We start from the raw sequence: 26834 nt of genomic DNA on the forward strand, positions 1-26834 counted from the left end.
ACTACAAGGTACTGTTTATATGCCATTCGTCAAACTTGGGAAATTCGGACTCTATCTATGAGAAATTAATGATAGCACACATGTGCTATCTTTTTGTCCAAGGGTGTAGATCCTTTTCTATTAAATTTTTCCTTCTAAATACTTTCTTTTCTTACTCTCGTCTTCCTCTTCTAAGCTCTAAATAAACGCTGCGATTTTCCACTGTCCTCGGTTCTTTACCACGCTGAGTCTTTATCTAACCACGCCACGAACTTCGTTAACTCTCCTTCGTGTAAGTACTTAGCTGTCACTAAATCGTTCTGCACTAAAACAAACGAATTACGATGAAGAATGCTCTTAAACTGTGACGTTGCAAAAATATAAATTTTTCTAACATCACCTGACGCGTTTGATGGCCAGCTGTCGTGTTATACCTAGTATTTGTACCGTCGTTATGGAATTGCGTTGTTTTTTTTCCTTTTCAAGGTCGTAAATCTTCAGTTAACTAAAATGGCGTACGATTCTTCCGCAGTTGGTAGCCGCTATATTAATAGTGTTTATGGACTGTGGACTTTTATACATATATGGAAAATTTCAAGTTGCAAAGTGCATAGAACGCATATAGTATCAACAATAAATATTTATAGTTACATATATATATATATATATATATATATATATATGTAACTATACTTTTGACACCTTCGCAATTAGCATTAAAAATAAATGAACAAAATTAAAGCTTCATTAATTAACTACATTATACTTCTAATTTTTAATAATAATTAGTATTATAATATATTATATATATAATGTATTAATATATAATATATTAATTTTTAGTGATGAGAAACTTAACTTTTCACCATATAATTTCATTGTACTTTCCGTATTTAGTCCAACTTATTTAAAAACAGTATTTATTTAAGGAAAAATCTTATTAGCAAGTAATTAATGTATCTGATCAAGAATGTTCTTAGGAAGTAATTAATGAGTGTAGATTTAAATAAGATAGAATATCGATCTGCATATAAAGAACGTGTACTTGAAATTATTATAATTTTGTTACCTCATGTTAGTAGGGACAAAGGAAATAAGTGACGCGGAATCAATCGAAGAATTGCTTTCTATGGTTGGTCACGGAATTTCCTATATTATCACACGAAATTACCTCTGGACTAACATCAAAAAAAGCCACGTTTAATTAAAAAACTCGGCAGCTAGACGAGTGGGATAAAGTAAAGAGCAATGAGAAACGAAAGCAATCGCGTTACGAGACGTAGCTGACAACCAGCGTTGTCCCAATTTCGCGCGTGGCAATTAAACGTTATTCGTTGGCCACACGTAGAGAAAATTTCTCAGTCAGAGAGCACGATGTATTGTTGTTCTTTCCTTTTTTTCTCCACCTCTCACCACACAATCACTTGTGGATTTGGACGTATGGCGTGCAATGAAATCGAATATCGCGTGTTTCAATTAATTTCCAAAAAATGGAAACACAGTTTTCCTTTTTATATTCTAACTTTTTATATTCTATGTCGAAAATTTTAGACGAGTTTATTCGGTGTTTTAGCGAATTTCGGAGCTCTTTTTGTAGCGTTTATTTGGATGTAATTTTGAATTTTCATAAAAAGATGTAATTTGATATAATACAATTATAATTACAAATTATGTGAATCAATATGTTATCGCAATTAGGTAATTATGTTGAGGAGTCACGATAGAAACGCTCATTTAATCTTAAACGACGAACTTAAAAATTTCTTTATATATGAAGAGTTAATCGGTGCTTAAAGAATTGTAAAGTAGCTAGAGAACAGAAACTTAGATATTAAAAACTCAAAAAATCAAAGATAAGACGTTCAAGAATAAGAATCAAAAGTAAGTTGGACAATCAGAGTCAAAGTACAAGAGATATTAAAAGTTGAAATACAGACAACAGAAAATTGAAGGATAAGGATTAAAGCATACGAAGATAAAAAGGTTCGAAATTCAAAAGGATGTGTAAGAAGCAAAGTTAGAATTTTTTTACAAATGAGAAGCAGAAACTGTGTTAAACCTTTGGTGAATAACTTTGGACAATTTACATCTCCTGATATTTATTTTATAAATACACTATATATATATATACCTGTAGATACATATTCTACAGATATTAATTTTCTGTCAAGCTATACAGTATTAAATAACAAAGTATTTTATGCAACAACGTATGTAAAATATAACAAAGAATAAACTGTCGCGGAATTATACCGTGAACATGGTATTTTCATTTTTACCATTTTGCATTGATAACCGAACTGGAAAGTGGTGCAGAGTTTGAACACATCCGCGAGCACGATAACAGAAAATCAAAACCCACTGGCACGGAATTTAATTAAATCTGTTATTCGAATTCTGATCAGAGGAGCCTCGATTAATAATCTTTTAAGAATTGCAAATTTTTAAAAGATTCGAGCGAGTAGATATCGTAATTTAATTTTTAACGAGTTCGTCACGATTAAATGATTTTGCAAGAATAGTCAGTGAAAATTGGCGATCAAACCATCGGAATTTTGTCATGGATTTTATTGCATTTTGCTTCGTTTTTCTATATTATGACATAGTAGTCCCACATGACAAAATCGAATATCGCGCGTTTTAATTGAACTTATGGTTCCGAAGTCGATAACAGACTTTCAATTTATTTCAAATTTCAAAAGTTTTCTATCGTGTAGATTTATTTATTTATAGTTTATTTATACACAATATTGCACACTAAATTGTATGCATTGTTCAATTATTAGGATATTTTCAAGATCATGTTCTTTGTTACACAGACTGTTAACACATTTTGATAAAACAATATACTATATTTTTAATTTATTTCCAAGATCTATGTGAGGTGTCAGTGCCATTTATCATTATTTAACAAGTAAATTGAGGATCTCACGAGTAACTAGGGTTTTATTTATTGCGAAATAAAACCAGACTCATTAGTTACACGTATGTTAAACCTAGCTTAACGACTCCTGACTTCCTAATAGACTTGCCGTCTTCATCACTTCACGTACCAATGTCCTTTCATTACTGCGTGTAATAAATCTAATCAACTAGCTGCTACTTTCTTTATATCCGTTCTCTTGCTGTTATCAAATGAAGCTTCAGAATTATGATGATAATATTTATCGTAATTTTCGTCTACCTTCAAGGGTATATTAATCACAGAGAAAAGTACAACTTTATACGACATAATAACTATAGATTGATAAATAGTTAATAACTGCAGATTGATAAATTTTTCACCAAGGTATGAGAATATAGGCAACATAATAAGACTGAAATTATTTTCAACGATTTTAATAAATATTTATTTTATGCACACTTATTCACACACATAAAGCTAGTTGCGATTAGCGCAGACATTGCTTTATTATTAAATAGAATGGATTAAATGCATATCTGCAGGGAAAGTTTGCTACACGAGACACCTGTTTGGCGGCTGCCAACACTTTCCTTTGCAGATCACCAACTATGTAAGCGTTCAGAGTTTATAGACCTAGTTGTCACAACAAGGTTGAAGGACTGACGGGTTTCGCCCTGAAGCACACTTTCTCACTTCCTCCTCTCGGCTTTTCATCATCTCATTCTCAAATTAAATTATCATTCAAACAGACCAAACATTATAATTCGGAACATCACGTGACTAAAGAAAATTTAATAACTAAGCAATATATGAATCTCCATTTAAATAACACATGTATGTATAAATAGTCTATATAAATTCGAACATAGCGTGTATCATCGTCAATTTAACAGATATAGGCACGAATAAGATATACATCGTAATTCTGCGTAACACATTTATGTACAAAAAGCAATACGTGTTACGTTATGTTATATAACCTGTCCTAGAATATAAAATAAATATAATACATATTCTTTTTGCGTGGTAAAATTTCATCGAATATAAAGTTCACATTTGATCAAAATCTAACAAGATCAAATTTTGATCGAATTGAAATATAATAGAAACAACGTGATGAAAAGAGGTAATGTTAGATCATACTTTTAGTTAATAACACCAATCCATTTAACGGAATGGAAATTGTTTCTTCTGAATATTCCATTTTTAGTTGAAACATATTTTTAAGTTATATGAAATACTACGAAATATTACTAATTATTATCACTAACTATCGGAAATTCGAAAACTAGTGTAAGACAATATAAAAAATCTTCATTTTTTATATTTTATACATTATTAGCGTATGTCTATTTTATTCTTAGAAAAAAGAGAACACATTCTGAAGTTTTATGACATCGTTTGCAACGATACGTTCGAATTATTCGCAACGATGCGACGCGACATCGTCAAATTTCTCACTTTAATATTGTATGTACTAGAAATGAATTCTATCATGCAAACCGGATGTGAATTGCTAGAAGACAATTTGAAGCTACCTTGTAATTCAGACTGTTCGAAAGCAATTTAAATTCTCTCTCGGCAAATTCAAATTGCTTTTGCAGATTCGCGTCGTATCGTGTTTGCATTGCATCTCGTAGTTTGTACCGCGTGTTGCTCTTCATCTTGCAATCTATTTCCAACGCACAAGACATTTTTTGCCGCGTTGATACTGATTACTGTTTTAATTCTATAAATTAATTTCATTTACATTTTACTTAAATTTAGTAATATATATCAAATTTACAGGATATATAAATTCAATTAAACATTACTAGCGTCTTTATAAAAGAAACTTACTGCAATCTTTATATACTTCACTTGATGAATTTTATATCAATAATTAACTTTTATGATCAATTTCTGGAAACAAATATTAGCATTTTTATAATGTACTGACAGGAAAGCGTAATTTTTATTAATATTTTTATTAACTTTTGTACTTTCTAATTGACACAAAATACATTGCAACATAGAATATTAATGTATAATAGTAACATATATATCAAATCATATCATATCATATAACACATATCATATTACAATCATGAAACATATATCGTGTAACATATCTAATATATCATATATAATATGAAACTATTATGTAGTATTAAAGCATTACATTGTTTATCCCAAGTTTCCAATTACTTACACAAATGAAACATTAAATACAAAATATATTCTAATTTTTATCGAAAGGGATAATATATGTAACATCTACTTTCTTTCTTGATAGCGTCTACTAAATTCAATTTAATATACTTAATCTTATGTTGTGTAATGTACTTCTCTATTCCATATTTTACATAATGAATAGTCATATCGTTAATAGTTTTAATGCTATCAGAGTTAAAAGTTTGTTGATGAAAATAAAAATATATGATCTGAATAAACAGGGAAAAAGAAAAGCATTTGGATAAAGCTAAAAACCGCACGAGGTCACGATTCACAGTGAACTGCACTTTCGATGCAGACACGAGTTACACGAAGCAAGCGTGGGTACCGGAATGCGAAAGAATGCGGGGGCGATGATGTCTGGCCGACTCATTACACCAGTCCCGGAAAGTCTCGAGCAGAACCGTAAGCGGTTGAACTGCATGAAACGATAAATAAAAGGTGCAAAGAGACGTAACAACAGGAAGAGGCATTCTCGAATGCGGAACTGCGTTGCGTATCGGTTCGCAAGATATCAAGCACCGTAGAAAAACCTGGACGACTCCCGATGGAACGTGGAACAAAATCATTATGTCTCAGTGATGATCGAAAGAAGCATACATACATCGCGTCGCGCCGACACGTACGGTTCTCGTAAATTTTCTGCTGCTTCTCCGTTCCTAGATTCCAACTTACAACAAAAAGAAAGACTCCGTGTAATGCGTATTTTAACGCACTTATCTCATATATCTTCATTTCATCGAATTTTCATCCGTCTCTTAACGGGTAAAAATTTGACGGAGCGGAAATAACGAATTCAATAATGCAAACTTAGGAAGTAGATATCGATGAAAGAGTTTGAGAAATTTTAATTAAACAGATTCTTGTAACACATTGAGGGAAGTAAATTAATTTCTCCGATTATTCGCAATAACTGACACGAGCAAAGTGCTTATAAGTAATTAAACAATTTTATGAACCGGTATGTCTTAATTGTTGAAACCAAATTATTGCAAAATTGGGATAAATACTTGAATAGTTCGCAATATTTAATTAAATTAGTTATTTCATCTTTCTGATATCTAACGTAATACTTGTTTCTTACTAGCTTTTTTTACGACACAAAATAATAAATACATATGGTCATAACTTATTGTTGATTTCAACAATTTAGCGTAACACTGATTACGATAATACTAACATGAATACAGAAAATCATTTCAATTATAACTGTTTTCATTATGTCTGTTTATTTATAATTCTACTGATGTTGTTCCCGAGTGTCTGAAGTAGAACGGTCCATTCTACTGCGACTGCGACAAGTGAACATCAACACAGGTAATCTCAAACTTTACGTACTTTATACATAATTTTCAATCAGATAATGTGTTTTTAATTTATATTCCGATTCTATTGTGATTCGTTAACGCATAAAATTTATTCTAAACTGCTTGTTACTCCCTCAAACGGTATGTGAAATAAAATTACATAATTTCTACTTAATTTTCAAATAAATAATGTGTTTCTAATTTTTGTAATTTTATTATCAATCACTAATATATGAAATTCGCTGCAAATTAATCTTGTTGCTTTGCTAGCCAACATGTAAAATAAAATTACATCCCGAATTAGCGCGATTCGATTTCGAAGAACCGAAATCACCATCAAACTGTACGCGTACATCCCGTGCACTATAAACATTACACGCTTCCGCGAGAATGATAGGTTAAAATAATTTCACATAACGGAAAAAAACCGGGAAGAACGCGTAAGTAGCTGGTGTAGCGAACGAGCTGTAGTTGTCGATGATTACCTGCAACGCCTTTGTTTCGTCCTGTACCGCGTACGTTTCTAGGAGGAAACATCAGATTCCGTCGGCTTATCTTGTGACAGACGCGTGTTATTCTGTCGCATCGAATGACGGCGCATCGGGGGCATTTACACGTGTCATCTTGACGGAAGGAAGCATTCGTTTCAACGTAACGTATGAACGACAGGTGGTACAGATAGAGCTTCCATTTCCGCATCCGCTATCGATAATCAGTTTTACGATGACCGAACGATCCAATATATCGTAAAGCGCCCTGTTTCCAGATAATGCCTACTGTTTTAGTTTATTCCGTCATTACGTGATAACGTGCCGGATGAAAAGAATTGTGCTACTCTGTTCGTGTTATAAAATAAATCCTGATGCTGAGTTACGTCATATTATGGATGTTTTTATTGTACTGTTTTAAGTATACACTACGGACCAAACTTTTAGAATTACTTTTTTAATTTTACTTGTAATGTATCTCTTGATAATTTTGCTTCTAATACGAATATTGCGGGTATTAGTAATAATATTCCTCATATAGGTAAATTTTTGACGAAGGAAATTTGTAAGATAACGAAAGTTTAGAAACTGACATTTTTGTTACAATTCGTAGATTGCGTGGTACATGTACTGATACCAAATTTATTTTCTTACAATTATTAGTTATGTATAATTATAAAAGAAAGGACGTCCAATGTTTGGATAAGAAATACTAAAAAATACAATTACATCTAACAGAATAAAAATAAATTTGTAGATATCTGTAAGATAGTGTGTAGCGGATAACTTTGAAAAGAAATCTCGCAAGAAACTCTATTAATTAGATATGTTTCCAAATAGCAAAAACTAGCAATTTGCTGTTGGAATGGAACCAAGTTTCCAGCGAGCAAACGTAATCCTTTCATCTAATAAAAAATAAATCGCTATCAACTTAGCCAACAATTACACTCTACAAAATGAATCTAATTGTACGTAATGAACAAAACTTTAAATGTTAATTCTGAATGTCCTTATTTGTCGGCATTACGTTTGCACATAAATGCATCTTCTTGTACTTTCCCTCCGTAACTTTACATTTTATCGTTGTTCCTTGTCAGAAAACGCTTAGTAAACATTTACAACATAATAACAATTCTAATTGACGCGATTCTTGTCTTCCATGAAATTTTACACATCCTCTCACGCACGCCGTTTATCAAGCCGAGATAAAATATCATAATGTCGTTTGTGAAATAATCCTAAGATGCCGGAAAGGTGCGACGTAACATTTTTATTTGTTTTGAGAGAACGTAAAAGAAATGCAATAAAAAGAAATATGCGTATCTTCGTTGATATATACACGAAGTTACGAGAAAGCGAGCCCAGCAACAATAGCTGTATATTATACCAATAGGGTGGAGGGGATAAAGTGTAATCCCCTTACACGTCTACAAGCCTTCGTAGTCAACAATGAACTCATATTCTCATGTTTTCTACGACTCTTCTCACCTTCGTGGTTGTTGAACCAGAGTTTCATGGCTTTAAACATCCAGGTTTCTCTTAGAACCTCGTATACGTGCCAATCGTCATTACTAAAGACGTATTTGCATTATGTTGATGATTCAATCTCAGGCGGGAGATTTGTCTGTCAACCAATTTTTCCACAAAACCTTACAAATAATTAACAGAGAGAATTTATTTTATTTTCATACAATATGAAATCTACAAAGCAAAATTATATCAAATAAAAAATACAATAAAAAGCAAAAGTTCATACACAATAACAATTACGGAATCAAAATAATAGAGAATATCGTTATACAATAAGATAATTGAATGTAATTAAATAACTATTATTATTAATTAAATAGAATGTAAATAAATTGATAATGAAAACTTCGCTGGAAGTATGAGCGTTATTTTACACGCACATGGAAAATTATTATAATTATAAGTGGTAATTTACATTTGTCATGATTAGAAATTTGTTTGAAATTTCATATTGAAAGATATTTTGTGTAAAAATAATATAAACAAATAGAATGAATATTTACAATGCATTGAGTAAATTGATATTGAAAATACACATAAAATAAAACCTGATTCTGTGTGCTTTTGGAAAATATTGTGCTAGTTTGATTATATGTAAAGCCAAAGCGAAGAGGAATACGTAATTGGTAATATAATTATACGTAATTAATGTACAAAATGAAAAAGTACTTGTTGTAAGTTAATTGTTAGTTAACTTACTCAATAAGTACCTTTACAATAAGTAAGTAAACTTATTGTTAGTTAAGATATACTTATTGATTACCATTAATATTTTTCGTATATATACCTATATGACATCTGTTATAATTTTTATTCACAATTTAATACCTCATCTTATGGAATTAGAGAAAACATTGTGTTTTTAACTACTGAATACTATAAATTTAAACATGTGAAAATTTAATATATTTCCAATAAAAATGAACGAGGATAAAGCGGAATATAAAATATGAATGCATTATAGATTAAATTTGACTTTAAAATTGTATGGATCTATACTTAATAAGAAAATTATGAAATTTAAATTTACATAAATGTAATCCACAAATTTTTCGTTCTTTAACAGTAATGAATTATCAAATAGTTTAAAACTTCGTAATGAGCAGACTTTAAATATGAATGGTATATAAAATTATTCGATTGGAATACATAATTTAAAAATATATTCAATTTCTTTATACACATATTGTACATAGTATAAAGCAATATGATGATACATATGAAAAAATACCAATAACGTGAGTTATGCATTAAATTTTTATACACATATTATATATAATAAAATGTAATAAAGACATATAGAAAAGCACCAAGAATGATTTGTGCAACCTAACTTCCAGTAGATTAGATTAAATTATAAATGAAGGTCGGCAAAGAGTTAATGTGAAAATAAAGTAAATGTGGTTCAATTAAACCGCAAAGCGCTGAAAATCCTGATTTTCAGAATTTCACCAGTTTGAAACTGGAACCGTATCAGCACTATGTGACCAGCATGAACTTCTCCAAGGATTACGATGCTGCAAGGCAAACGCGTTACTGGAAGCTTCGAAAGCAATCCAACAGACCACCACTGATACATCGACGAATTTATACTGCCGCACACCATCAACAGAAAACGGACAAATTTCGCCCTCTGCTTTCTTCTTGGCATTGCCACTCTCCACGTTTTCACAGGAGCCAGTCATAGGAAGATACATAGCCCTGGAAGCGAGTAAATCACAACCGTATACAAACACGCAACACATACTTCCGAAGTTAAGCTCGCTCAGAATAGGGTTTCAACTGAGGGTAGCTGGATGGGTACGCGGGAGGTTGATACGAGAGAAGACAACGAGGAATTGGGAACTCTATTGTGGCATATTTCGTATCCATAGTACGCTTGTTCCAAACATGGATCGGTTGATAGAAAATTGTTTCTGAAACAGGGAATGATTTCAAAATAATGATTTCAATAATCAAACCAGCATTCTATTTTATATCGTTACTTGCAATGTATAGTGTTAGAATTGTTTAATTTCTTTTACACAACTGTATGCGTATATATTTCAATGTGTTTTATCTTAGTTCTTTTTAGCTTTGTATTTAGTTTCGGTTTTATGCCTAGTCTATAGTAATCTGTAATTCTAAGATAATATGTTTGTTTTAAATACGGATAGATTAAATAGCAAAGTGTTTCTGAAGCAGAGATTGGTTGAATTCCTACGTTAAAGTGCTATTTATGAAGTTTAAGTTATTTAACTTCCTGTATCGAACTGTGTATACATTTCAGTGTGTTTCAATTTATTTAAACTTCATCCTTAATTTATATTCCAAGATCTCTGTAATACGTTTATTTCAAACCATAATTCTACTTAAACTTACAACTCTATATATATAGCTCTTGTTGTAGCAATCTAAAAATTAAATAGTTATCGAGTATATTCCCTTAAAGAATTTCTATAATTCTAAACAATTCTAATTATCTATGTAATGTAGCGAAAATTAAATATAGCAACAAAAATAAGAAAATTGTTAATCACGACAAATGGAAAATTCTGTATATTTGTATTGAGATTTCTTACATTTGTTTTCAATAGGAACAGTTTCAGTAGGACGGGTTCATATCAGAAGAGAATGGAAGAAAGAGATAAAAGGAAAGAAAAGAAAGGTTATCAAAGGAGTTACTTACTTCACCGACTTTCTTGTAGCAAAACTTTGCCACGATGAACCAATTCGGACTATGCAGAAATACGTATTTCTTTTTCCAGTAGTTTGTTTATTCTCGACTGAATGATAAATTGGATTGGATTGACGGTTTGACCCATTTTGATTCTCGGAATTTTTATCGACAAAATACTTAAAATGAGAAAAATATCAAATTCCTGAATTTATTAAATTTACGCATATATTATTTACTTTTCATGTACATAAAAATTATTAAATGGCGTTAATTGTAGCTTGTGTTTAACATTAGTCAGAAATTATTGTGTAACATGAAGCGACCTCGCGTGTTATTTGGAGAAAAATATTCCCGCAAACAGTTAACACAGCTTGTACTTTGAAACAGTAAACTTCCTCCTTGGAGATAGAAGAACAATAGCGCGATACAGATTAAATTACTACCTGCAAGCACGTATCCATAATGTGAAAATAAATCTCTACAATTAGCGTACATAATGTCTACGTAAGAAGACATCACTATGTTACGAATATTAAACTACTTCAACTTTAAAATACTTATTACGAAACGTTTTATTTTGTATTCATTGACAAAACGTTTATTTAATTTTTTAAGATTTTTATATACAGTAAAGAATATATGTAAAATAATTTACTTATTATTGTTATGAAAAATTATTAATTAAAAAAGGTGTATTAATGTAAAGTATATTGTAACTTGAAAATTGAATTTTATAAATATTTGTCTGAGTTAAAACTATTAATTTATTTAGTAAAATAAAATATTCATGAAAATAGAAGTGATATTTAACTTATAAATTATGAATTTCTTTATTCAATATTTTAAAACATCATTTCAAATATTTTTACGATAACATTCTGAATTCACCCATGCATTTAATTAAGAACTATTTAAATATTACAAAACAGAATTATATATAGAGAGAGAATTGATGAAATTATTAGTAATTTTAGAGGTTAAGAATATTAATAACATGTAAAATCTCTCCAAAGTATTTCGAGCGTGCACCGCACTGCACCGTTGGGTATTCACGTTTAATGGACGTACACTAAATTTGCTTGAAATCAGCATTAAATTGGTTTTTAAAACATTTTTGTGCGCCTGCTATAAAAGCAACAGAAAGAATCAAATATCCGGTTAAACCGGAAATATATTGAAGTACTTCATAATAAGGGATATAAGCACATAATCGCATGGAATGGACTTTGTTTTTATTTTCTCCATTTCATTATTTCTTCTAATAATAAAGTTTATAGATTGGCACCTTTCTTTACATGCAGATACCAATCAAATAATTGTATATAATATTGTACATTGAGAATAAAATCAAGTTATTTCAATTGCCCATATTTTGACATCTAAAAAGCATTGTTATCAAATTGAGATATTTCATTTCTCTTTTACGTTAAACTTTTATTGGACATATTTAAATATGAAGCTTGTACCATAAATTAGAGATTGAAATAGCTTCGAAATTTATTCCAAATATAAAATATTCACAGTTTCGCGATACAAGCTCACGCTATTATTATATATCTACAAAGTATCCGAGTTTCCTTTAACATAAGAAATAAATAGAGATGAAAGATTAAAAGCAATTAAATACAATAAATTTGAAAGCTTTAGTATAAAACGAACGTAAAAAAGCTATTCGGTGTACGTGATATACATCAAAGATACGTGCTACATTAAACCACGAAATGATCCGGGAAATAGACGCAGTTTGAAAATACTCATATGCGACTAGACGACGTCAGGTACTTATCCTCGATAGTCTGTTCCGGTGTACATTTTATTATAAAACTTTTTACGAGCATCGTATAAAAGTTCAAGACCATTTCGAGGGTTCGTATCGCTTTGGACTCGGCGAAATCCTTTTTCTGCTTCCGATTGCTGGCCATCTCTCCCGCTACGGGTTCGAAACTTTAAAGATTCAACGAGCGCTTCTGAATCTTACAATATTAACTGAGCCAGCCCGCTTCGACTGGTAGATTCTCGATTTCCATTGGAAATTAAATACGGCCAAGGCACCGTTCCGGATACGTAGCAATACTAAGTCGATCGTAACACTTCCATCTGTTGGATTAAAAGATCGGCCTCGTGCCGCCTTCTAGCCACTTTCTTCACCGAATCGATACCAATCGTCAGAATTAATGTCTAGTTTTCCATGGATTCATATCAGAGGAGTTTCGACGTTATTAAGCGTTATTAAATTCGCTTCTTGTGTATTACGAAAGTATTTAAATGCTTCTCGACATTTTAAAACTTATCTTTTATTACATATTGAACCCTGTTACGTTTCTTGGATCATATTCAATCTTTTCTATAAAATGTATTATTGTTAAAACATTTCTTTTTACATCTAGGAGGATGAAAAGGAAATGTGAAAGGATCATTGTTACCGTATGCGATTTCTTATCTTAATTTTACTCGACAATATTTGTTGAAACATTACAAGTATCTTTCGCTCGTTGAAAAAATAAAACGAATAATTTTTAGGCGAAATATTCCTCATCTTCTCATAAATGTAACCATATATTATTTGTTTATTTGCCGATCTTTATAACTTTCAGTTAATTAGCTCTACTATTCTTTTGAAATAGAAAGGATACGAGACCAAGATGCCTGATAAAATGAAAGTAATAAATATACATACTATCATCTGTAACTCCAGTGTTCTTTTGATGCTGAAGCAGATTATGGTATAGACCCGCTCCGGGTACGATATTTTCTTTATAACAAATATTTCCCGAGACTCTCTTCCATTCGTTTTTTCCTGGTTTTATACAAAACAATAAAAGGGTCCACAACCGACGGTGTATCAGGGATGGGGTTTCATTTAGTTGAGTTCTGAAGGAAGAAAGGGATCTCATTTCAAAGTACAAGCTCTTTACGCCTTTGGCTTTTCCGTCTTTGCGGCCGTAAGGGATCTTGCCAAGGATATGCATAATGCTTTGAAGACTTTTTAGAGGGGCTAACGCCATATGGCCGTTGAAATATATAAGTAATTAAGGCCTAATTAAAATTCAACAGGCATCGCCGTATACTTAAAAATATTCGCAAAATCTTTATTCGCAGATAAGCGAGCATTTAAAAGTAATTTATCGTAATGTGTGACAACTGTGTCTTATGGTTAATAAAGATACTATATAAATCCCTGTATGATTGTAGAAATTGCCGCAGTTAACTGTATACCAATTAAGAGCGCAAATTAAATTTTAACATAAGAAATCCGTAGGTATAATATGATTTCCTTTACGCATCTGATTTCCTTTCCGCATCTGATTTCCTTTACGCAATCTGATTTTGTTCGCTAATTATAGCACCGATCTAATTATAGCATTGACACACCCTCTTTTGTGAACTGAAACAATTCCCACAGCGAGGTGTGTGGAAATTACCTTTTTTGTTGCTTGGGAATGTAATTACATCTACTGAAAAATTGTTCTTTGAAAAACTATTTTCTTAAATAAGTACACTGTTTAAATGTATGTTCGACTAATAAAATTTAGCCATTATCGAAAATGGTATAAACGAAATATTTTCTTTACTTAAAATTTTATATAATAATATACTACAAAGATGTGTATCGCGGGTGTCTTGTAAAATATCAATTTTAGAATGGAAATAAATTAACCTAACTACAGTCGAATAATTTGCATTGAACTTCCAAACAGATTTACATAATATTTTCGAGATTTTCTAGAATTTAAATAACCTTTATAAATTGATTATTCTATCACTTTCATTTTACAAACGAACTACAGGATAATGTAATATATCCCGATTAAATCGATTTGTAAGGTATCGTCTACATTTTGGTAAAATTCGCATACGATATTATGAGATAATAACAATTTAGCGAATGATAATACTTATAAAAATGATAAATTGCAGATGGCCAGTTCTAAGGATAAATTATAAATTAACAATATATATCTTGGGTCTATTTTTCGATTCGTTCACTTCTTAACGAGAAAAATGGTTGTAATCACATACAAAATCGGTCGTCTTTGAAACCTACTTCAATTGTATAAACTGTAACTCTTTAGAAGGGTTTCGAAACCTAAATAACAGAATGTAGTGCACCTAATTCCAAATGGTCTGTGTTTAACGTTTGCCTGCGCAATTTGACGAAGAACGCGGCAAAGTGGTCGTGAAGGAAAACGATTTTGGGATCTAGCTACGCTTGCCCTATTATTCCAGCGATAATTTAAGGGCAAGAGAGTTGATATATAGGTAGCGAGTTTATGCAACGCCATTGTCTCGGGGTACTGTTATTTATGGGAAGGTTTCATCTTCCAAAAATGGAAGGTGCGTGTTCCACGAGCCCGTGATGCGAATAACAATCGGGCTAGGGCAGTAATTAAGGATTAGCGAGGTGATTAGCGACCAGCGGGTATTTAAATCTCACTGAAACAATCTGCCGGATGAATGTGTGCGTCTCCCGCTATGTCTTCAGTCAAACAACTGATTCTACATGATCATCATCTATGTATGCACAATTTCGAGACCTGTGTAACCATTACACACTCTAATTAGCCTCTGCCAACGCACCAAGCTTTATGATAACTATGATAGAACATGTATTCGAATAAACGGTCGATTATTTGAACGTTAGTAGATTGTTATCCAAACGAGGTGAAATCATAAATATTAGATCAAATATTTAGTAGAAATTAGATATTTTTCCCATTACCTTTTTTATTATAAATAGTTCTGATACCGTTGAATTTTTAGACAATGTACAAAAACGTTATTCTACAATTCCGCAAGTCTAAATGGTATCTATTCACAACAAGTGAGAATATTCGTTCTCGTAAAACGAAACATTTGTACCTATTAAGAACGTAATTTATATAATATGCTACTGCAATATATTATTATAATAAATTTACTATAATAAACACAGTGAGATTGGGAAAGAAATAGAGAAGGATAAGAAACGTGTATCATGCTTCTTAATGTGGTACCTTTATAATTATTTATTAGATCAATTAGGAACTAATTACGTTACACGTGCAGTATCCTGGCTCTGTATACGTTGTATCATGAATAATTAACAAGTTTCGCGTTTCCATGAAAAACGGTTAATTAATGACGAAGCTGGAACGTTAGTCTGGCATCGCAAATGCCACTCACGTTCATCGCGTGCTGATCTCGCAAATCCACGAGCTAGACGTTTAACTTGCGACAGATTTTTTTCCTCCCTTAAGCCGAAACACCGACGAAACGGACAAAGTTTTCAACCCGTTGGCGATAACTGTGAGCTCAGAATATAGCACATCCTCTTATCGCGAATAGACAAACATTACCGTAGGCGGTTGCATCACATATTCATTCTGTTATAGGTCTAATCATAAATATAAGATGTACCGTTTGGATCTCTACTGCAGCGATCTTGTTATTCTGAAAATATGTACATATAAGTTTCAATTGAATTCGGAGAAGCAAGAAATGAGAAAATTATTTATCAGTAGTTATTCTCGTTATAATGGAAAAATTGAGTTCTAGATTGAAAATTATTTAAATTATCCAATTTTCAAACCATAATAAATATAAGGAAATTAAGAAAAAATATTTCGATTGAAATAAAATCGAACTTCATACGACAGTTGATATATCAACCCTTTTGTTGTGATGGTGTAGTTGTATGGTTAGATATTTAGAATCATAAAAGAGAATGTTGCTTTTATTGAAAATCAATTATATATTGTAATTATGGACATGGTTTTATTTTATTTCCTTATATATTCCTGATTATAAAAATATTTATGGGAATCATTTATCTGTCGTATGATCATATTAGGTGGAAAAATTACAGACAAGTATTTGTAATCATTTTGAGAATGAAAAGGTTAAAATTATGCTTAATTAATACTTACGCTTAAAATATCCAGGAATTCTAGTCTATTACTTTCAGAATGCATAAGAATATAATTGTAAATGTTAAAATAATTGATGTTCTAAAGCCTTAATTTAAAATGTAAAAACAGTTTACTAGAAATCAAGAAGAATTAAAATACATAATCTTAAATATCAACAGCACATAAATAAAATTTTAACTGTTAAACATTATGTTTCCTTTAGAGGAAAAGGCAAACGCAGGGGCATAATTATTTCTGTCATTTATATTTACAGCATATCATTTCTCGTAAATATCATGATACTATAGCAACGAATATGGTTTCATATTTCCCATGAAAACTATCATTTCAGGTAAACGTAAATTTTAATTCACACAGTTAAAGATAAAATGTGGAACTTTTACAAAAGTAAGCCTTATCTGTGATTAGAATTTAACACAATAGAAAGTTTTAGATACTTCTACGTATATGGAAACATTAGGCGACAAAAGTTGAAAACGCGCATTATTACCATCTGAAAAACAAGTAAAACCGCATAGTTCCCTAGGGTGATATTTAAAAATCGATGTCAATGTCGAAACTTTTTCCTACCCTTTTCACGCAATTCTTTTCTTGGGAATGTAATCCCATGGGCGACTAACGTCGACGCTGACATTGCTAAGCTTACGTAGAAAGTTTCGTAAGTACTTGTCTGTTTAAGTTATTATAGGATAAATGCTTGTCGCTTAACTTTGTATACCTTAAAGGAAGGTTTACAATTTATATAAAAGAGCTTTTCCTTTATCTGACAAACTTGTTTAAAAAAGTAAACATTCGATTTTTTACTAAATAATAACATTTACGACGTGGGTAATTTAATACTAAAATTTAGATCTCTTTAATTCATAAAAAATTTGAGAACGTATCCTAAAAGAGTAAATGGGGCGAAGAGATAGAAAGATGTAGGAAAAAGATAGCAACTAGATAAAAAGAGAATTCAAATATATTAAAACGACTAATAATAGACAAACACAATTGTGTCAGTCTGAATTAAATTAAACAAAACTCCTAAATCTGATTAAGACATTATTTTATAGAAAATTTCATAAAACGTAACATTTTACATGCAAATCATCTTCATAAGAAATTTCTACATCATATAATTCTGGCATCAAAATATACAGAAACAAATTTCTTACTGTACCATATATTACTATATGTATATAAATGATAGTGGAACAATCATATCGTTTTATTTTATTTTCAGGTGTACGCGGACTTAAGAATATATCTATCGATATTCCATTGGCTGTAGCAGCTGGCACGACCGTCAATATGAGTTGCGGATACGATTTAGAATCAGATACTTTATACGTAATGAAATGGTACTACAAAGGTTCTGAATTTTTTCGATACGTTCCTAAAGAGTTGCCACCGACAAGTACTTTTGGAGAATTGGGTAATAAGGTTATTGTAAGTATTCGTGTCTTACTATGTATCCATATAATATTCAGTATCATCTACAAATATTTTATTTTTATAAAATTGCACAATATCAAAGATGATTTTTTCCCTTTGATTATTTTATTTACATTATTTAAACGAATTATTCTGTTTCTGTTTTAATAAGTTTATAATATTTCACTGTTTTTATGTTAAGATTTGAAAAACATCTAAACGATGGCTTATAATCGGTTGTTTCACTAATTAAAGTTGGTTAAATAAGGCGGTTTTTGAGATTTCGCAACAGTAATCTGCTGGACGCTACTCAGAGAATTGTCGTCGAGTTATTTCGAGCTAGGAACACTCCCAGAATTTCTTACTTATTAAAAGTTGGAAGGCGACCCTGTGCGAATCACGTTTTACATTCGCACCTGACGTGCAATCGTCGAGAACCGAGGAAACGGAAGTGAGTCTCTCGGATTATATTTCCCCAAGTTTCGCTAAGCGTGAAAGTTTGTTAGTACCATTCATGTCCTACTTTATTATATAGTTGTACCTGACAAACTACATACCTATATACGAGCACATATACCATATCTTTTAAGTAATTAAATGTACACCCTGTATTCGCTGTATTTTTCATGGCATGAACATCTACAAAATTTTCATTTCCTAGCTTTGTTAATGAACTTCCTAATTATATCAGGCAAATTAACATTTTACTACCCATAGATTTTAATTTAAAATGTTCTTCACAGCAGTATCTTCGTTATCAATGTTTAACTGTCTTTAGATCATCATACATAATTAAAGAATAATTTATAAATTTCTTCAAATAAAAAAACAAATATCTTCAATATTTTGGTGTCATTGAACGACTGGAAAATATATTTGCTATATATTACTTAAAACATAATTTGAGTATAATTTTGAATTTTATGAAACTAATATAAATAATAATAATTCTTGTTTTAATGTTAGCTTTTGAATTTCAAGAACTACTTTTTAACTGCTAAATCTGACTGACTAATTTTTTTATGTCTACGGTGCCGTACCGTGAATAGTGAGGGTGGCAACGATTTATGTGAGGGTAATACTCGAAACATTGATTAGAGATGCTTTCGAAACAGATATATTACTCTGTACTTTCTATACCGCTGCGAGCTTTCTAATAGATGAAATTGTTAGGAATTAAACATTTGAACAGGGAACAGAGAAGATACGAATTATGAATAGAAACTAATTCAAATACTTATCTTCCAAGTGCTTTAAGAAATAAAGATATAACATAAAAAATATTATTATCAATCATTATTATATATTAAGCATTGAAAATTCAAAGAAAAAAGGGAAATCAATGAAGGATCGATATTTTTAAGAAAATGCAACAACATATATTCCATTCTAGTACACAGACAATCGATAGAACGTTAAAATTTCGTCAGTCACATTCTAATTTGCTAAAAGCGTGCACAAATACTGGTGACCAAGCAGAATGTACCGTTGCTACGACTGGCTGATCTGGAAGAAATCCTGATTAGTTGGAACTGTTCGAAGCTTCCGGGTGTAAACCATGTTCTTTTAGACAGTTTAATTAATTTAACGAAATCTTGAAACAATCCTCTGAATTCTCTTATCGACTCTTCGTAAATACATCGAAGCAACAAAGCAGTTCTACGATTAAAATTATTGTACTACTTTAATTCGATTTATTTATTACATGAAATTTAAATACCTATTCATATCTTTTAATTTTGAAGAGAATAAAGAAACACAATTTTGGTGATATGAGATGAATGGACAACATATCGCAAAATTACTTTCTCTGTTACGTTACGTTATAATGAACTATCACCCCATGATAGTCTGCAAGAGTTAACATAGTTTCAAAACTAGCGATGAATGATAAAATAAACATTTTTCTTCAAAATTATACAATGAGCTATCTTCACAAATCACTGGAAAATTATCTTCAATCCTGTCGCCCGAGTAAGTCACGAAATCCGTATCAAAAGTATCTTTCCTCCATAAAAAGTACGACTTTCTTTGATCCTATAAAGCTATTTAGGAACTATTTAGGAACTATATAGGGGTGATACAATACGAAACAAAGTACACGGTGTTTGCGTGCAGTGTGGAACGCGTATCAGAGAAAAGAAACGAGTGGACGCCACAAAATCAACGCTTCGATGCAAGTTAAAAATCTGTTAAGGGCTTTACGCGACGTCACGAATTCCATGTACACGAACCAACGTGGACGATCGACCGACTAACCACTGGAGCGTTTTCATGCACGCAATGCTTTTCCAATTAGATTTTACCGGCGGAAAGTACGGACAATCCCTTGAATCGATAAATCGTAACGCACACCTACCACTTCACGGGGAGAAATATATGGAGCAACAAAAATTTCGATACGACCTCTTTTTTATACGGATACATGTTCGCCGGGAAACTTTGTTTTCGACAAGATTAATTCTGGAGCTGATGTATGCCCACCCTGTTTTTAGATGGAAACTGTAATACTGGATTTAACCTGACTTGTATTCGTCGAATTAAATATTTGTGAAAGGAAAGATTATTATAAATAAAAGTGTTTTATATTCTTATATTCTTTAGATAGATTTAGATCTACAAATAATCTTATACGAGTATTATTAATTATCCATTACTTTCTAATAGATAAAACGAATAAGCTGTGATGTAATGTTACGTAATATTGTATTTTAATATTTACCTGAATCTCCCTTAAGAAAAAACTGAAGAATATATACTTATTTGTCTATCAATCACATTTCGATAAGGAAAGAATATACCTACGTAAATTGAACTACTTAATTATTATTAAATCATAATTATTAAACTTTATAAAACATTATCAATTTGAGAATTGAGATCCTCCTGAAGTTTATAGATCAAGTTATATATATTCTTAAGTATAGTTTTAAGTGTAATATTCTAAATATAAGTATATATATATATATAAGTATATATATATAACTTGATCTATAAACTTCAGGAGGATCTCAATTTTCAAATTGATAATGTTTTATAAAGTTTAATAATTATGATTTAATAATAATTAAGTAGTTCAATTTACGTAGGTATATTTTTTCCTTATCGAAATGTGATTGATAGACAAATCATGAATATTGTAATAATGAATAATTTACAAATCTTTTAAAATATATTCAAATGTTGTATAAAGTGTTAAAATTGTATTGTGCAAAATGATACATTACAGATGAAATAATTTCATTCGACAATCGTATGAATCTTCTAAAACTAATGTTTATAATGTGTGTACTTATGTATCGTGAACTCTCTTCTATATTTATACAAGTTTCTTATCCATAATATATAACACATGTGATAATATGTACTTAAAGTGAGGAAAAAAAGTGTTTAAAAGCACTAATAAAAGTAATAAAAATTTATTAGTAGGCTAGATGTAGCGTTAGCCTCTCCCTTGCAATTTTCTTTTTCTCGGTCAATGGATATCGTGATCGCAATGAATATTTTTCTTTTTAGCCTCGTTCTAAGTCTACTACTGAATAGCGCTGTAATCTTACACGATGCGCCAAAAGATTCTAGCCACCTTTGATCTGTAAGAGAGAAAATAAGTTAGTAATACCGACTTTTATGGTCTAGTCCGGTTAAAAATTGCTTCAGCATAGTAAACTTCTACAGCCGGCTTTAGGTAAAAATCGTATTTTTGAAAAATTTTGCTCAAATAAAATTAAAATCGAATATTTTTAGCATTATACTTAGTATTTATAACTTGAGAGCTTTCTACTGATGCATATGTATAAAATTTAATTAACAAATTATATTATTATTTTCATATTAAAGTTACAAGGAAAAGAAAATTTCTAAAACTCGTTTATGGCATGTTAGCTTACCTAACGTCTTCAGAATATCTTATAGAAAACTAAACGCTGGAACCTGTTTAGCGGGTAACATTTTCTTCCAGACACTTCCGTCTTTTTCCTAAAAAAATTTCTACTGTATCCAGCGTTCCCAAGTACATCGTCTATAACTTTTACTTTCTAGTAAACACCGGATCCTAATATGACGCATCGATCAGTCAATAATAACCACGCAATAAAACATAGAGTAACAAGGTAATAGCATTCATTCGTAACAGCTCAACGTCACGTAATATCATTATAGTAATACCTTATATCGTTTCCTTCCGATTGACGACCTGTAAAAAGCATAAATCTAAATATATGAATCAAAGATAAAATTAATAAGAATTGAATAAAGATTATTATTTATAAGAATATACTAAAAATGTATACATCTTATACATAAACAGGATCACTAACTATACACGATAACTAAATCAGCAACATTGTTCATCACAAGATAAATACTTCAACGCAAGGCAACTTGAAATTACATACTGTAGCTGCATACTTAAATAGGAGTAAAGACGAAAGACTGATGAAGACATAATTCTGTTCGATCATTTATTTCTCTCCTGTCTGTATCGCAACCAAAATCAGTTTCTCAGCTAGAAAATTATTCTTTCATTCGAAATGCTTTCTCCACAAGCTACTCACACCAACTCAACACGTAATCATCATGTAAATTCATTGGCCATTACATAGTTTGCATCATTTTTGTCGCAATGTATTCCCTAAGGGAATCATAGGTACAACTGCACATACAGTAGCAAATAGAACGAAGGGAATAGGGTGTACATGGGGTTAACAGACACTGGCACTTCGTATTTCACAAACGGTAACATTATTAAAATTGTCAGTCAGCCAGGATGAATTTATGCGTGGTGGCCGGCAGCGAATTGTCGAATCGATGGAAGTCAGAGAGAGACATGGTGTGAAATGGTATGTACAATGAACCAACCGAACCGATGCGTGACTGCACTCCGATCGAATATAGTCGATCGATCCCTACTTATTTCCCAGCGAAACGTTTCATCCGTAATTCCGTGCAGTCCGTTTTTCTTCTTTTCCACATAATTCTTCGAATGCATGAACAATACACCGCGATGTTATATTTTTAGAGTATGAAAATTATACACCCGATTCGTGCGTATGCTGAGAAATCGGAACGCTATAAGGTTCTTACGAACGAGCCAGCCATACTTAACCTCCGAGCGAAATCTGGCGTGCTATTTCCACGAGATTACTTCTCTGCTTTTTTCACACGTCTGCAAGAATTGAAATAGTACATCAAAGTCACATTAGCGATATTAAGATGTTAGGAAACAGCAAAGTTCCTACATTTGTAGGAATATTAAAAATTGCTCTTTTAAGACAAGATTCTGTGATTAAGCCAGGGACAAGATTTTACTTTCAAGTGCCTTAATTATTATCGTTTATATCGTTTATTGTTATTATTAATTCAAACAGAAGGAAGAAATTGTCCTCTTCTTAGAGTTGGTAATCGATCCACCTGGCTATATCTCAGTCACGAAGAAATATAATTCTAAGTTTATGGTTATTAATAAGTTGAAAGATTGCACAACAGGCGTTGTATTATATATTGTGTTACGTTTTCTGTATATTTAGAATGTAATATATAATTACGAATATTTTTACCTACTAGATATTATAATGCGTGTGCATATTTCTTCTACAGGGTGCGCCGTTAGAATTCGGACAGAATTCAATTTGTAGTTCCCACCATATTAGAATTCAGATGTTTGTGCTGATTGACTCTGAAGTTAGTTAAATATGTCAATAAGTCTTCTATAACCTCAAAATGACAGAACTCGTTAAGCAAAACCCGGAATACGATAGAAGAGCGGCGATTATAGAAAGTCTTCGCGCCGGGAGAACGCCGGTCGAAATTATAAAATTCTTTAGCTACCCAAGATCGACGGTAATTTAATTTTGTTGTGGGCAAAACCAAATTTCCAGCAAGTGTTCACGTTTTGAGCGTTGTCTCAAGTGAGGGCGACGTCATGCCTCCGCACTTCTTCCAAAAAGGCGAAAGAATCACAAAGGAGGTTTATTTGGAGGTCCTGAAGACAGTAATAAAGCCGTGGATGGAAATTACGGCTTCTGGAAGGCCGTATTTATTTCAACAAGATGGCGCACCTGCTCACACAAGTCATCTTGTTCAAAATTGGCTCTCTGACAATGTGGACATGTTTTGGTCGAAAGATTTCTGGCCTCCTAACAGTCCCGACCTAAACCCATTGGACTATTACGTGTGGGGCGTTATCGAGAGACAAACTAATAAATGCAGGCACCCCAACGTCAACTCCCTACGAGCTGCTATCGAGTCAGAATTCGCGACAATTAAACGCGACCAGTTGAAGTCAGCGTGCTCGCGCTTTAGAGCAAGAATAGAGCAGGTCATAGAGGCAGAGGGTGGTTACATAGAATAAAAGTTCTCAGCAAGGACCCTTTAAATGAGATATAACAACATTTTCATGTGTTTTTGTGTATTGACTTAAATAAACAACTTTCTGCACAAAACTTCTTTTGTCCGGATTCTAACGGCGCACCCTGTACATATTTTATGTATTTTTGCATATTATATGTATTCTATGCGTTTTTACACGTTTAATCGATCCGTAGATACATAAAAATCTATCTAACGATATACCACATTAAAATATTACATGACCTGAAAGTATTAAAGAAACACAATAAAAATTATCACCAAAAAGCAATACCACTAATGAACTAAAGCAATACTACAATAAAGTAAAATTATATTTTTTAAAAGTTTATTCGCGTGTTTAATTATCTATTAAAATGCCACGAAGTATCGAAACACTACAAGAAATTGAATATCGATATTACTTGCATTTTTGCAAAATTAAAAAATTCCATAGCTCGACCTTATCGCGTATCCAGATTATCGTTCAAGTATGAAGAAATATGTTAAGTTATTGTGTTCGTTCGATAAATATGTACGGTCAATTGGCAACTTAGATCATGAGAGTGTTCACACCACTCGACGAAAATTGATTGTGTGATTTATATGCTGCCACTGGCAACATGTAATTAATCGATGTTGTGAGGTATTGTTTGTCAGAAACGGGCGAATGTGCGACGATGTCAAAGGGAACGAGTAAATGCGATCGATTTGCAATAAATGGTACGCGCTCTATTCGCAGTTCAGACCTTCCTGTAATCATCGCCGCTGAATTTACTCAAACTGTATCGAATCACACTAGCATGAACCGGCCGGCTTCATATTGGAGCGATTTCTCAATTTTAATTTAATTACATCGGTCCAAATTCGATTACGATGACGTTCGCAGAAAAATATGCGCTTATCTTATCGTACAACTATCGATATCGAATTTTATTCGAATAAGTTATGCCGACATAAAACAATTATTCTGTATTACAGATAGGTGCACACAACGTTTCAAGATTTATGTTTCATCGAAATGCATCGAATGCGTGGAAAATCTCTGAAATTTGTTGTTACATCATGATGAAAACATATTTACAAGAGTATTTTATCGACATTTGTAACAAATATGAAACTAACCATCACGATTGATATTGATGCCGACTACCATCCCGTCACTAAATTTTCAAGATATAGAAAATATAAGAAAATACGTTTTGTTTTGAAGATTTTCATTATATTTCTTTTTTTTTTTCGTTTATTTAACTATATTTTTATTTTCGTTCTTTAACTTCAATTGCAACTAATAGTTATACTGTTTCAGGTGTGATTAATAGATTTTTACTGGTACTTTGCAGCTAAATAAAAGTGATGATCATCGCGTAGTTTTAAGGGACCTGCAGCCAAACTACACTGGAAAATATCTCTGCGAAGTTTCTGGCGATTCTCCATCATTCACTACTTTGGTAGACCTTGCTTACATGCATGTGGCTAGTAAGTATCGCAATTTTATTTTCGATTTATACGAAGAACAGCCGACACATAGAAACTAATATTATAACAAATAGTTATTGCATCTACTTGCGTTGGATGCTAATTAAATTTGACATATACATCCACAGTTTAGAAGAATTAAATAGCTCACATTTTTGCTGATTAAAACGCAATTTGTCTAAGTACGAAACGCGACTTATCTAAATATGATGTTTTGCTCGTAACAGATGCAAGTTAATTTGAAATTAGCATACATCGCTTCTTTTGGCTGAAAGAGAAGAAGTGCATGCAGAATACGACGTATTTCTATTCTTCGTTAGTATGCAAACTCCTAATCATCAAGTCATTTCGTAAGCAAAGATCTATTCACACTAAAACCACGAAAAGACATTAACAACCTCCGGTATCTACATATTTAGCTGCATGATATAAGCGATACAGTCAAAGGGGATTATTTGTTCATTGAAACATTAAGAAATAGTATAACACTGTAACATTAGCACTAACTTAGTATTCCTAAAAAAAACCTGCATAATGAAATTCTCCTTAAGATACGAATTATATATATGAATCATTGTTAAACGTTTTGTGCTCGTCTATTAG

At 31.7% G+C, this 26834-nt stretch overlaps 1 protein-coding gene across 2 annotated transcripts in view; it reads left to right on the top strand.

The window, feature by feature from the left end:
* LOC132905982 (uncharacterized) overlaps window positions 1-26834 on the top strand; it is a 63225-nt gene that overhangs the window by 29948 nt on the left and 6443 nt on the right. For both annotated transcript variants that reach the window (XM_060957793.1, XM_060957794.1), the window contains exons 2-3: window positions 18217-18422; window positions 26096-26231. In XM_060957793.1, coding sequence (XP_060813776.1) covers window positions 18217-18422; window positions 26096-26231 — 342 coding nt within the window. The remainder of the gene's footprint in view (window positions 1-18216; window positions 18423-26095; window positions 26232-26834) is intronic.

The sequence above is a fragment of the Bombus pascuorum genome, chromosome 4 (genome assembly GCF_905332965.1).
Source record: "Bombus pascuorum chromosome 4, iyBomPasc1.1, whole genome shotgun sequence".
NCBI classification, from domain to species: domain Eukaryota; kingdom Metazoa; phylum Arthropoda; class Insecta; order Hymenoptera; family Apidae; genus Bombus; species Bombus pascuorum.